The 14,159-nt window shown below is 43.6% G+C and overlaps 1 protein-coding gene across 5 annotated transcripts in view; it reads left to right on the top strand.

The window, feature by feature from the left end:
* The first annotated feature begins 5,193 nt into the window (after positions 1-5,193).
* The window catches only part of atp8a1 (ATPase phospholipid transporting 8A1), a 77,192-nt gene continuing 68,226 nt past the window's right edge, over positions 5,194-14,159 (top strand). For 3 of the 5 annotated variants that reach the window (XR_013467523.1, XM_040173792.2, XM_040173789.2), the window contains exon 1: positions 10,798-10,988. Coding sequence is in view for 4 of the 5 variants with exons in the window: in XM_040173792.2 (XP_040029726.2) it covers positions 10,889-10,988 (100 nt within the window). In the remaining variant the exon portion in view is untranslated. Of the gene's footprint in view, positions 5,781-10,797; positions 10,989-14,159 lie in introns of those variants that run through there. The other 2 variants (XM_078101988.1, XM_078101987.1) reach the window with 1 other exon arrangement.

Raw genomic sequence — 14,159 nt, 5'->3', positions numbered from 1 at the left:
AAAAGAATGTGATAAAATAACATCCTGTGACATCTTTTAAAGACATTACGTTACATGACGTTAAGGGTCATGCACATGGGTCATGTCTCAGGGACACAACACGCCAACCTGTCCACAGAGACGCCTCGGGCAGTTTTCTTTGTGTCGCAGGTGATGAAGCGGCTCCCAGCGGGGATGTGATGCTTCAGCTGTTTGCAGTGTTCACATTGTGCTGATCATTAGAAATCCATCCAGGAAAGTGTAATCAATACAAAGCCCTGTAGCGGTGTGTTGTATATTATTGCTGCTGAGATGCTGGATCCCGTTTCACTTTGAAATTACCACCTGAGGAGCAGGTGACGGTTTAATCACTTCTACTTTTCTAAATCTCTGCCTTTTCTTCTCTTAAAATTGATGATAGGGCTCCTAACTTCAGTTTGGAAACCTAAACTTCTTCATGATCTTCTTGCTGTGAACGATTCCTCGTGATTCTGTGGTTATTCCACGTGAAATTGAACTGTGCTGTTTCGACTCGACTCGTCTCGCTGGTCCGAGGTCTGCGAGGCTTTGCTGGTGAAAGGTGATGTCGTGCGCGTCTATGAGGGGTTTAGTTAGACTGGACTCAAACTGCACCATAATGTGTTGTGTGTGCTTGTGTTGTGCGGTAAATCTAAGAGTTGTCAATGGAGTTTCTATGAGATTTTCTGTGTAAACAACCAACGTTTCCGTTTACTGTACCTGTTACTTCCCAGAAAGCATTGCGGGTGTATTGTCTAAAGATGTTGACTGCATTTACTTCCTCAAAAAATATCTCTAAAACCAAGCATTTTTAACTGTTTGACCCTGGACTTTTTTTAGATCCATGCTTTCTTGATAGCATTCTTCTTCTGTGCTGAATTGCTGGTGTATTTCTGTTTTTCTTGTCCGGCGATAAGGGGATTAGTGTGAAACCGCAATGTGTAATGTGTGTATGTGCATCGTTGTGGGGGATCAAACGCACACACAAACACACTCACCCACAGCCCAGGATGAAAATATATAACATATATCATTTTAACATTTACCATCTTCGTTGCTTCTTCAGGCAAAAATATTTAGTGTTACAGAGAATTAAATGTTTTTTGTTTTGTATTATTTTATGTGCTGTAGTCTTGGCGCTCAGTTTCGTAAAGCTGCTTACATGACACAGTGTTCTTAAAATTCATTTTAATTAGTTCATTTTTATATCATGGAGAAGTTTCTCAATCATACAAACCTCTCCGGCTGTTTGACTCCAGGATAAGACGTTACAGTACGCCATGTCGAGCCAAGCAGACATTTTATCTCATTTTAGCACATTTAGACGGGCGACCACTAAGATGGAGATAGTCCATCCAACCTGAAGAGCTTTTCCCTCGGCCCTCCTCATCAGTAGCACTAATGCAGCCTCGCCAGCCACCTCCACTCCTATTAAAAAAGCAATTTGAAAAGATTAATACTTTAATGCTCTTTAATTTCACTGCTTTCAGTCGGCTCGGCCGCGACTGAGTGGAGGAAGTCGAACGCGATGCAGAGTGATAAATGGTTTTAATTTTCTGCAGATTGAATAAAAAGATGTATTCATAGATCCCCAGCATGTTTTTCATGTTAACTTCACAATAGGAGTGATTTTCAGTACATTCTTGTTGAGTTTCTGTAATAGAACAGAATCAGATTAATCTTCCACATCTGGAGAGAACTGTATTTAATGCAACTCTTCGCCTCTTATGGATCGTTAAATGTGCCGCTGTGCAGGTTTGACACGGTCCACACACGTTAATCGTGAACAGAGCTTTAGGGAAAATGACTCTGCAGAGACTCACCATTTGTGTGCCTGTGGCCATCCAACCACCTCACCGCCCCTGACTGAGGATCAATCTCCACAAGGGGGCAGAGTGCAATTCAATCACAGCAAAATGTCGAGCTGCCCAATCGCTCCCTTGAGAGCTGTAGGCAGAGAAATGAAGGATGCCGCTTCGGGTCTGATGGCTGCATCCCGGTGCTCGGTTTGATCAGTCTTGAGAGAAGGAGAAATGATTATTGACAAAATCAATAACACACTTCTGGAAACCAAGTGAGAAGGTAGCAGGATTGATGTCTCCCGATGAGATGGAGACTCAAAGCGTTGTGTTCAGCCATGAACACGTCTGTGTTTTTTTGCCATTGTTGACTTTTTCTAAAACCACAAAAAAGGAAAAATGGTCTCATGCCATTTTTTTATAGCTTGAATTCAATCTAAAAGGTACATTCAGGAGAGGTTCAACGTTAGCAGTTTCCAGTAGGGGATAGATATCCATAAGGGAAATAGCTGAAATACTCTTTTTAACGCATCTGGGATGGGATCCTGTAAGCTGGTGCAGGATTTAAGCTGCAGTACTTCTTTGCTTAGTATTTCCTTCTAACAGCTGCAAAGTGGCTCAAAGTATTTTCCTGCAGACGCAGGGGGTTACAAACATCCTCTCCTTTTTTATTTAGCCAGACGTTTCTCTGAAGGACACTGCAAACTCACCATGAAGAGAAGGTTACCGTGAGGCATCAAAGGCCCGTGTATGAGCCTGTTTACAGCTAAGAAAGGCATCAAGGATCAGGCTCATTTTTGTTTTTTCAGGCCTTTGACTGATTGAAGTTATGAGGCAGACTTTGCTTCACCGAACCCTTCCGAACATGAACAACGTGTACTGTACATTCGCCCGATTGACGAGTTTCATGTCAATCAGACCAGTCGTTTTTTTTTAGATATCTCACAAAAAAGTTATCCAGTAACAGTAACAGGAAGTACATCAAAGAGTATACAATTATTTATTTAAACATGAAAATAGAGAATTGCCAGAAGAAAACTGAGAATTCAAATATTTCTGGTGGAAAGTAATGGGAATTTTGTTATGACCTAAAGATACATCTACCTTTCTGGGACTGATACAGTCATTTCAGAGAGCTATTTAGAGCTTTGGACAAATATGAAATCAAAAGGATTTGTATTATGTGGTTTTGGGCGAGATCTTTTATTTGTATTTAAATCCCAGCCTGCCTACGTGTATATTTACCCTGCAATAGCATAACAAAGAACAGGGTATTGGCGGCATCAGTGAAACGTTTTTCAGGTCACTCCAAAAAAAGAAATACAAATAAACTGATAAAAATGTTTGTGACTGACAATTGTTGCGCTTGGTTGAATAAGTCATTGTTTGGACCGGGTCTGCTGTAAAACACAAAACCAGAACACACAGAGACACATAATCGAAGAGGCAGGCTCCTTGTCACTGTTGCTTAGCAACCGTGGGAGCCGCACCAGCCAAATCCCCTGGTGGCAAGCTGATGTTGAATTAGGTGCATCGGTAGAAAGAAAGGAAATATGTATGTGAGAGATGTGTCTCTAGCAGGCACAGGAGGAGGCGTCCATGTTAAGGTGTTCATTTCTTATTTTTGGATGTGGTGAATCCCGAGTTCCTATGTAACACAATCCCTCTGTGTTTTTTTGAGGATTTTGAGAATAGGACTGAATGTTGAATTTGACAGAAAAAAATATATTTGTATTATAATTAAGGAGATACCTAAATCTTAAGCCATTAGATCACATTGTTTAAAGAGATGTAAACTCAGATGTACTATGCACCATATGCACTGCTCACACACAAAGCAAAATCTCATTTCTTTATAATCCCCACAACTGGAAATATATTTAAATGAAAAAGTGGATATGGATCAATGTCGCCTACATCCCTCCCAACAAAGCTACATATTGAATGCAAATATGTTAGACGTTTGGCAGCGATAACTAAAATGAAAGAGCTATATGGAGGACACTTAGCATTATAAAAACACTGCCAGTGAATTGCACACATGAAACAACCAGTGTGTCTTTAACACTGCAGTTCTCTGAGGCAACTGCAGTGGTGCTGCTGCTGCACAAATGCCGTCTCCAAGGGTGATTTGCATTTCACCCGCAGTGTCAATGAGAACACGCTCTTGATTTACTGTGCCGCCGGGCGGACGCAGCAGACGCGGCGTTGCTGCAGCTTAGTTCTTTGTATTTGTATTCTGTAGTGCCTTTTTCATGGGTCTTCATTTTGGTAACGGAGGGTCCGTGGTGGGTTTGTAAAAGGAGAGGAGCACAGTGATGAGAGAAGCTGTAAAGTGTCTCCTTAGATTAGACCTCATGCTGAGTCATAATAGTGACCAATACTGGTGTTTGCTCACAAAGACTCGATTTCATCATTGTGTTCTGTAGCAGTCCAGGATTTTATTTTATATGTTTAGGTTTTAGGTTTCTCTGTTTGTGGAGTGGAAGAATCATTTGATTTATTTGTGTTATGAGCAAAATCGCTGTGCAATGTTTTAGTTTAGCAAAAAAACAACGTTGAATTCTACAGTGACGAAGGCCCCATTGAAGTTAGATATAGATGAAACTGATCAGAATACTTTTTGAAAAAAAGGTCCAGTCTTCAAAGAAAGGCTTCCACATTTACGTGTTTCCATCATGAATACAAGTCTTAACTGCGAGTGCAGTCCAATACGGTTAATGAAACATTCTCCTTACTCCTCACATACAAATGACAGAGGATTACTGATATCAATATTCTCACCTCACTCTTTATTCTTTAATAATGAAGTGAAGCTAGGTGCTTCTTATCCTCGATGATGATATCTGCCTGCTCAGAGGTGGGACCTTAGACCTATTTCATATAATTTTGCTGGTACTTTATACTTTGACGATGTTTTTAAATGTGTATTACTTTCTTTCAGTTTCTATGAGGTACAATATAGGTTTTGAGGTCTTTAACGTTTAGTGTTAATGTTTGTTTTAATATGTTATGAATGTACTTCAGCAAAATTATTCAAGCATTCAAGGAGTTCAGGTGTGTTATGGAAATTATCTTATAATATATTTCATAATGTAAATGTATTTGTTGTATTGCTAATTGTATGTGCAATTAGTGCCATATATTTAAAACATTTGAATTTTGCTATCGTGTTAACGTGCGTTTTCATTTGCTGACAGTGCAATTACTATTAAGACATAAATAAATATATTTCAAACAACAACATGTGAGATTTGTGATACCCAGTGTACTATTGTTATGTCCTCAAGTTCTGAACAACATCTACCGCAGAGAGGGGTGGGGGGGGCATTCACGCCAACGAGCCATTTCTGAGCCAATTTTAAATCCATATCCTTGTCGTAAACATTATTTACACCGCCTCTATTTACTATCCAGCACTTTGTCTTTCGTTATTTCCTCGTAGAAGATCATTTTCCACGACATATATTACCCAGCCGCAGTGAAATCCGAATTATTATGTCCACGCACACCCCTCCTCCTTCGGGTGAATGTGGTATAGTCCATAATGGGAAACGGCACCGTCCCCCTCACGTCAGTTTTCTAGCAAATCCATGTCCACTCCTGCTACACTGAAGACGTCTATCGGCTTTATAATCCGACGTGTGAACTGGGATGCTGGGGGATCCGTGAAGCCGGGGGCTCCTGGACATGGTTCTGGCACCACCCAGGCAATGAATGTTCTAACTCGTCTGTATTTCCCTCTGACGGTAAACACGCAGCAGTAGTGTTCACACCGGGGAGGTTGCTTCTGAATTTCAGCCGTTTTACCCCCCCTCATAATTCTTTGACGTTTGAGAGAAAGGAGAAGAAGAAGAAGCAGCAGCGGCCACAGGGAGCAGAACTACCGGCAACCGTCTGATAGGTGCCGTCGCCCCGGCTCTCTGTTTGCAGAGATGCCGCCCGTCCGGAGGACGATGTCGGATCTTCGCACCCGGTCCGAGGGTACGTAGAGACAATTCCTCACTTCGTTTCGTGCCTGGCAGAAATGTTCGTCACCAAAAGCGAGGGCCGACCCGCTAACGGTTAAACGCTGTAGGTTAGCAGGACAGGAAAGTTGCTAGCTAAGACTGCGAAAAGAGCGAGTGCCCCTCCAGGGGCCAAGGAAACCCCGGGGGGGACTGAGACTTTTCTCAAGCAGTCTTCAGAAAAATTGAGAATGACTTTGTCAATAAAGCGAGCCTGCTGTCACCCCCTCCAGCTAGCTAGCGTTCCATCTGCACATACAGCACAGGGGAGGAGGGAGGGGTTCCCCCACGCAAACGCATCATTGGTTCAGTTTGTCCTGGCGTGAACCTTTCTTTGGCGGCGTTCTACTAGTCTTAACGGCGCGTGCACCTGACCCAGCTGACCCGGTACACATCTAGACTGAAACACCCCCCCCACCTTTTAAAGTACCATCACCCCGTGCTGCAGTCGATGCTTCGTGCCAGGAGCCACAATCCCTGCAGCGCACGTTTCCAAGTTTCCATCAACTGGCATGTACAGTAGCGTGGGTCTAATAACGCGGCCATTGCTGATCCACCGGGGAGCCCTCACTGCGGCTTCCCGCGGCCTTTGGGAAAGGGGACACGCACACGTTAATAATTTGAATGCTCGATGAGGGGATTTGTTTGCGTTAATGCTTCAAAGGCTGCTTCATAGATTTGGGAGTACAGGCGCTCTCTGGTCATCCATGAGATCACCTGTCTGGCTGGGCACATACACCTGCAGATGCACAGTCCTTTGGGGTTTCCCATTACTTATCCTAGTCTATCCTGACCTCTGACCTCTCTGGCCTGAGTGTATTTGTAATCTAGTGTACGATTGATATTTATTGTACTTACTGTAAGTTGCACCTTAATCGCTGTCGTTTAATTTATCATTTGATTGCCATGCTAATATCTCAGTTATTGCTATAAAGAATCCTTGTTTTGCAGTTTAAGTGAATTACAAATGAACTTTAGCTCATTAGTATCATCTGTACTTCTAGATAAGTTGTTTCTTCTTCATACTCCAAATGTATGCGATAAGGCCCTCTTTGCATACCTAATCTGTGCTTCCCATTAAGGCAGTTAATACAATGTGTATGATAATAAAGTGTGCCATCTTTATATTCCTCCTGGTAGCGCAGCTTCACTTGGTGAGTCCGTGTTGTCCATCACGCCAAATGTGAACTGGCGACATAGACTGCACTTTGTACAACGACGGCACACTTTGAATCCCCTGCCAGGTGTGTCCCTCAGTGTGTCTCTGGAAAGACGTTGTTGCAATAGCAATAGTTTGAAGCTTGGTGAGGTCTGATCACTGGGTCCCAGAAGTAGAGCGGCAGTTAGTGTGGAAGGGGCCACTAGTACTCCTGTGCTTATGTTTGTAGTTGTCTCCTGTTTTTTTAGCTCTACGTAGACTCTGATGCGTGTTCATTTGTGGCAAACAAAAAGGGTTCACACGTACTTTAAAGTTGATTCTCATTCTGACTTTCCACCATGGCTCGATTTAGCGTCATTGCTGGTGTGATGTCATTGCAGCATGCACTATACGGTATTTCTGAAATGGGTCCTTCATGGAAATAGCTATGACTGGGAAATGCATATTTTAAATGGTATAAATATTTATACACTACATGTGGAAAGTAAACACGTCATCATTTTGTCGCCAAGGGAACAATGTTTGTAGAAATATTAGCCTGAATGACCGTTATTGTCTATGAGGGTTATGAAGATGTCGATACTTAGGACCTCTACAATACAAACATCTATGCGCTCCATAGACCTTTCTGAATAATAAATTAAATAATTTTTGATACGGACCCAAAATCCTGCCTGCATGTAAATATTGTTCATACCTGCATGTGCTTCTTCATGAACAGATGGCCTTGATATCACCATTTCTATTTCTTCAAATCATTCACAATGTAGCCGTGTATTTTACGGACCGAACCAATGACATGTTTAGATATCCATAAAACTAATAAAATGATTGCACCACAACAGAAAATATAGTGATATACCACTGAAGGCCCCCCATGCACTGTAATACATCTAAATAATTGAATTGAATAACTGTGTGTGTGTGTGTGTGTGTGTGTGTGTGTGTGTGTGTGTGAATACATATTTTATGGAAAACTGTTGGCCAAAATGGCTCCCGCAGTCACAACAGAAAACTGTTCCGCAACATGAGCAGCATAAGCACACTCCCCTACCCTTTTAGTTTCATTTTTTAATCACCATACTGCATCAGGCACACTTCCATCTAGAAAGGGCAGCCCGCCGCCAGGTTTACCACCTAATCCGTCAGCGGCCCGTCCGTCAGCTCACCGCACGCCGCTCACTCCCTGATCTCGCCCACTACGATCCGCTCGTCACCTTGTCACTCTTCTCCGCTGCGCCGTGGAAACATCCGGCATCACTGCCAGCCAGCCAGCGAGCGCGGAGGATGCTTAGCCAAAGTAATCTCATCTGGGACACTCGGGGTACAGGTGACGTCAGCAGCCGTCAGCGTATTTTAATGTTTGAGCTTCTTTTAGACGTTGATCCTCCCCAACACAATTTGCTATGATAGGCGGAGGGGCGCTTGACACCTATTACCACATAAGCCACGTTAAGGCTAGACAAATGGCAGGAAGCAGGAGACAGGGTGGGTGGGGGGGGGTATACTGCTCCCTTCTGAGGGGATTGAGAGCTGCCCACGTGCCGGGGGTGGATCAATGGCTAATAACAATGTCACGCCACTAAATCCTCTGTCCGGGGGCCGCTGGTGTGTCCTATGAAGTCCAGCTCCTCTACAATGACGTGGTCTACAAAAGCGGTCTGCAGGAATATTCAGAATATGCAAAGGATACATGAGATATTTCTGCAGCCCTAAGCTCAATTACTTCAATGTCTTCCTGAATGGCCTAAGAGTCCTTAAACTATCAATTCTCTGGAATTTATGAGAGCCTCTGATCTGCAGGTCCGCAGGAGATCCTCAGTAATGTTTCTCAGATTGCATGTAGGGAAGTAAATCTTTCACTGTCCTCAGCTTGGTCACCAGCTCATATGATGTACAGTAACTCAGTTTTCACTTCCTGTTCCCAAAAACCAAATAATTCATGAAAGCAGAATTCTTTTTTTTTCTTTTTTTTTTGAGTCCTTCTTGAGTGCATGCGGTCCTGCAGTGACGGCAGTAGTGAAGTTGATCCAGTTAATAGATACTGTCTGAATACATTGATGCTTTTGTAGACTGAAGCCTGAATCAATGGTGGACCTGATTGGTGTCCCCCCTGTTATTTCCTCTACTGAGCTGAAAAGGGGAGGTGTTACTTCCTCCATTGTTCTGGATGATGGCCGTGCAGCTGTCTTCTTGTTAAGCTCACACATTACTAACAGCAGGTCATTGAGGGTCACTGAAAATACTGGGACGGATTCATTTTAATTGTTAAAACATTTTGATATAACGGAATCAATTATTTTAATTTAATTCAGTTTTTTTAGTCTGAAGGTCTCAAGAACTCGGAGTGTGACCTTTCTTGGAAAACTTGTGACCTGACCTTTTACGAAAATGGCATCCTGTTCTTGAAGATAGGTGCCTTGACTGATCCATATCATGTTTTCCTCTGTCTGTTTTACAATAATTGACTAGGCCCCATCAAGGGAGGGTCACGGGCGTCTCCCAACGACATCTGTTTACACCTAATCTTCCTCTTCCAGGGTGGTGGAGGGGTCTTCATTTTTCCTTGATACAAACCTGTTAGAGGTGTATAAAAGCTCCTGTTCTTCCCTTTGAAAGGGGTCGGATCTTCTAGCTCCTCTGAGGGAGAGAGAACCATCTTCCCCTTTTTAGCTGAATTGTAGTTTTTTGACTTCTGTCTGTACTTACGGCTTGTGTTGATGATTTTGGTATTCTTATGATTCTTCTATATTCTAGTTAGCAATAAATACTTAATCACAAACGAGTTCATGATACTTTTGATTTCTCACAAGGGCTAAATCCACTAATTTCCACCACACACAGTTCAAGTCTTCAAATTGCTTTCGTCCTCCATCAGACAAGAGGTTTGCTGTATAAACTCTATAATAGCATGGCCACCAGTTTGTTGGTCTGTGCATTTCGGTCCAGACTTCATAGTAGCAGTAGCTTGATCCATAAGGATCAATCCACGTGGCCTGACTCTCGGTTTCAGGTGTTTGACGTGCGCGCCATAAGCTCTTCCCTTTTACCATTCAGAAAGTCTCACGCAGGGGAAAGGCTTCTGACCCTTTTAGATCCCTCGCTAAACTAATCCATCCCTCCCTGTGATGTCACAGCAAGCCCCAGCTGCCCGTGTTGTCCCTGGACCCCACGTTGGCCCGCCTGAGCCTCGGAGGAGCCAGACGGGGCGGGGATTAACTCTGCAGCTGCTCGGTTGTTGTTGCTGAGTGACGGTTACAGCATCGTGATCTGATAAGCGACTTATGGATTTGACTGTTGCTTAAATTGAGGCGGTATCTTTATGCCCCCCCTCAAGCTATTTCCCCTCAATTCCCTAATGGATTCATCTCTGGGACCATGAATAAGACTGTGGCGGCTCTCTCGCTACTGACATTTTTATCTGGCATAAGTGAATCATGAACGCATCTTTCTTAGGTGAGCAGAAATGAATGGCACATCAGGCTCAGTCAGTTGAAAAAGCTAACTAATTTGACCCAAATAACAACGGTAGATGGCCTCGGGTTTAGGTGAACAATGTGCAGACTGACTACAACCCAACGTCATATTACATCGTACCTGTGTGCGTGTTCCTGTGTGTCTGTCTGCAGATTTTCTTCACAGAGCCTCTTGACTCTGGCTTGGCTGCCATTCATTTGTTCTTGTTAGATCAATGGCAGTCGCCCCAAGCTGCCTGGCACCGCCCCCCCGTGGTATTATTGAGTGGATGGTGCGGGAACCGAGTTGTGGCCAGGTCACGTGCCTCCTCATCTACACTTTATTGAGCGGCCTACAACTCTCCCAGGCTCATTAGTGCTCGTTCAGTGTCTTGACAGTTGGATTTGATTCTGCCTGGACCTATTTCTGGAAGAACAAAAAGCTTTTTTTACTATTTGATTCGCCTCCAGATGGATGTTATAGCCCCCGTGAGTCACTCAATAGCCTCTGAAGAATCTCAAGGCTTAGTCATGGAGCCAACTGACTCATCACTGTGTAACCACAGAAATAGTAGGTGACCGAGAAATTTGTAAAATGCTGCCAGCTTGTGACATGATATCTCTTTAGATTGTTTTTAACGGCTTTATTGAGGTCAAACATAAATAGCCAGAATATCCTAGAAATATCATGACTATTTGTAGTTGATCTTCTTGTTTTGAGAACAAAGATTATTTACTGGGACAATCTTCAGCCAACATACGGATCATACTGTGGGGAAGATTTTGATGTATTTGTTGGGTGTTTCTTGTGTAATCTTTCGTTTGTTAAATGTGCTCGTTCCCATCCCTCGAGTAAACTAGGCATTAATGTTCTTTGGCATTAGATGCATTTAATCTTGCTTGCATCAGTAATATCTCTCCCAAATACTATAAATCTGTTTGCTTCTTATGTTTGAGCAATTCAATTCATGTGCAGATATACACGCTTTGGGTTGAATTTATTTATTTATTTTTGTCCACGGTTGATGGTTGCATAGAGTCTCTGTAACCTGCAACCCTCAGATAGAGAAGTGAATAGACAGACCGGGGAAGAGCTGCCCGTCGTAGCAAATGCCAACCGCACTGGGCCCATTTCTTTTTTTTTCTTTTTCCCCATCGGGCCCCAAAACACGCGCCCCCTTGGGACTATTGTTCCACCCGTCTGTCTGCTGGCTGACACAAGCAATAATCTTCACATCTGGCTTCTGTCCAAACTCATTGCGACACTTGACGGCATTGATCCTTGCACTGGAGGCTTCCCCCTCCAGAGCCGCGTGCTTCCGCTCTGTGCTTCTACTGAGCTTCATTTGGCTCCTTGTGACTCTTTTCTCCCCCCTTCTCTTGACGTGGCTTCTAAAACGGCATCGTTTAAGATGTAACGCGTTGTTCTGAAGCCTGACTCGACACAGATCAAGTCATGTCCGCAGTCGGTCTCCGCCCAGTGTCCCATTCTGTGCCCCCTTTATTGATGTCAGGGTAGTTGACCGTGACCCGCCCGCAGTCAATGAAATTAGTGCGGAGAAAATGTGGCGTCCACCAGGGAATATTAAGAGACACATCCCACCGGGATGTCTGTGTTAGCCGCGGAGTACATTATCCACACTGTGTGCTAGAAGCTAGAGAAAAGAGCGTTTTTTAATGGAGGCGGAGCCTGCTAATGCTTGTACAGGGGCAGCTGGCAAATGACTATTTTCATTATGGAAACCTTCACCTCTCACAACTGTGGTGTACTGTGGTGTACTCTGACATGGTCATGTGTATTTTTAAATGTCAAATGATGTAATGAAATCGATCTGAAATAGTCGGATTGAACCACTGGACCGGCGTTTCTCTTGCAACCCCAACTGACCGCTTTGTGGCTTTAGCTTTACTTTCCTCTCGTAATCCAATTGAGTGTTTAATACTTCGCTTTTAATTGGATCACGTGTGCGAGAATAGTAGCTGTAAAAGAAACTTGGTGATTAGGTAGCTTTTGGAGGGTTGAGAGGGAAGAAATCTCAGACTGGTCCAAAGACTTTCAGGTAATTCGGCTACCAACAGGTTTAGAAAAACAATTTGACATAACAATACATAAATAAGTGGTTTTTATGAGGAATACTTAAAAGAAAGATGTGATTTATTAGTCCAGTATAAGACAAATATGTGCAGTTACCGTCTATTTCACTCCCCATCCTTTGATGCTCCATTTATTCATTCAAACCTCTCCCTTGTAAAACATACATACAGAGAAAAGTATTGTTAATGCTGCTCTTTACAAACGGTACACCAGTATTTTTCTGTCGCGTTTATCGCGCCGTGAAACAAACCTACAATGTTAGAAAAATGTGCACCTTTTGTTTGTTACTTCAGCAGCATCCTATACAAATACAGAATATCTCTTTGGAACATTATCCCGCAGCACGTGTTGGGTGCAGTTTATTTTTAAATTTCCACTGTGTACAAACCCTTTCGTGTCAAAGGAGAGAGCCAAAGTAAGTAAAGCGGTAGCAGCACCAGCTGCAACTGGTGCATTGCAGCACCTGGCCTCCCGCAGCACACCGGCTCCTGCTGCGAGGGCTCATTCGCAGCTCAGAGACCCGACATCAATCACGCCTCCTCTGGCCCGCTCTTTCACACGGGCCTTATGCTGCAGTCACCAGCTATTCCAGCCCCGCTGTTTTCATTTGTCACTGCAGACACTCGGTTCCTTGATCGCCCGAGCTTCTAAAGATTTCGTTTTTCAGCTTAGTTAGTTTGCCGGCTTCGTCCCCTCAGGGTGTGAGTTGCGGTCACGCTTTGACATTGCGTTTGCTCTCGTTTGAGTCGCCCATCCCTTAAACGCTGGCCGTATGAAACTGCTGCAAAAGACAGGAGAATGATGGTCCTGATTTTCTGTGACATTGATGCTGTATTCTTTGTAACATTACAGATGGTCCGATAACGGTGTTATTTTCTTGTGCTGCAGCCATTACACAATAATGCTGGCGGGATTTCTACTACACTTAAATTGTAGAATATTATCAAGACGTCTTCAACGCAGGGACTGACTGTTTCATTGCTTACAGATACTAAATAATGGGAATACTGTTGTGGCCTCGGACCTGTGGCATGTAGCATGACTTTGAGTAATGTCCTTTCCTTCACTTTTACTCTTTTCTACACTTTTACATATTGCCAACCAGCTGTCTTCCAGTGTCATTAGGTGAGCTCTTTGGGGCAAATCCTGTTTTTTAATCTGCGATAAAAGAGGCTCCAGGTGATATAGGAATGGTGGTAAAACCACCAACCTCCGCCTGTTTTCTAGACACTTGCGTCCCAATTGATGACACCATGCACAGAGCCTACATTGGTGCTTTTTTTAAGCAGCGATAATGACCGGCATCATGGCAGGAAGCGTCTCTACCTAAACAGTCGGCACCGTGCTTTAATCTACTGCAGAGATCCACACACTCTTTTGCCATTACGCTAATCCAGTAAGCCACCTACGCTCATCTTGCATGAGAGGACTGGGATAACCTACCCATGCTTCCCACCCCCTCCCCAGTAACCACATGACTACAGGGGGCCGGTTATTTTTAGACTTGGAGGCGCAGGCGAAGGAGACACACTTAGCAGTAGATGACAAAGGAAAGGGAGATTTGGCAGTCTTTTCTCCGGTAATCCTCCACGCGAAGCCAAGTGGATCATCAAAATGACAACACCTGTAATTCAAGAAACAGGCTTG

Source organism: Gasterosteus aculeatus, chromosome 4, assembly GCF_964276395.1.
Source record: "Gasterosteus aculeatus chromosome 4, fGasAcu3.hap1.1, whole genome shotgun sequence".
In the NCBI taxonomy this organism is placed as follows: domain Eukaryota; kingdom Metazoa; phylum Chordata; class Actinopteri; order Perciformes; family Gasterosteidae; genus Gasterosteus; species Gasterosteus aculeatus.
This window is presented reverse-complemented; position numbering and strand designations above follow the sequence as displayed.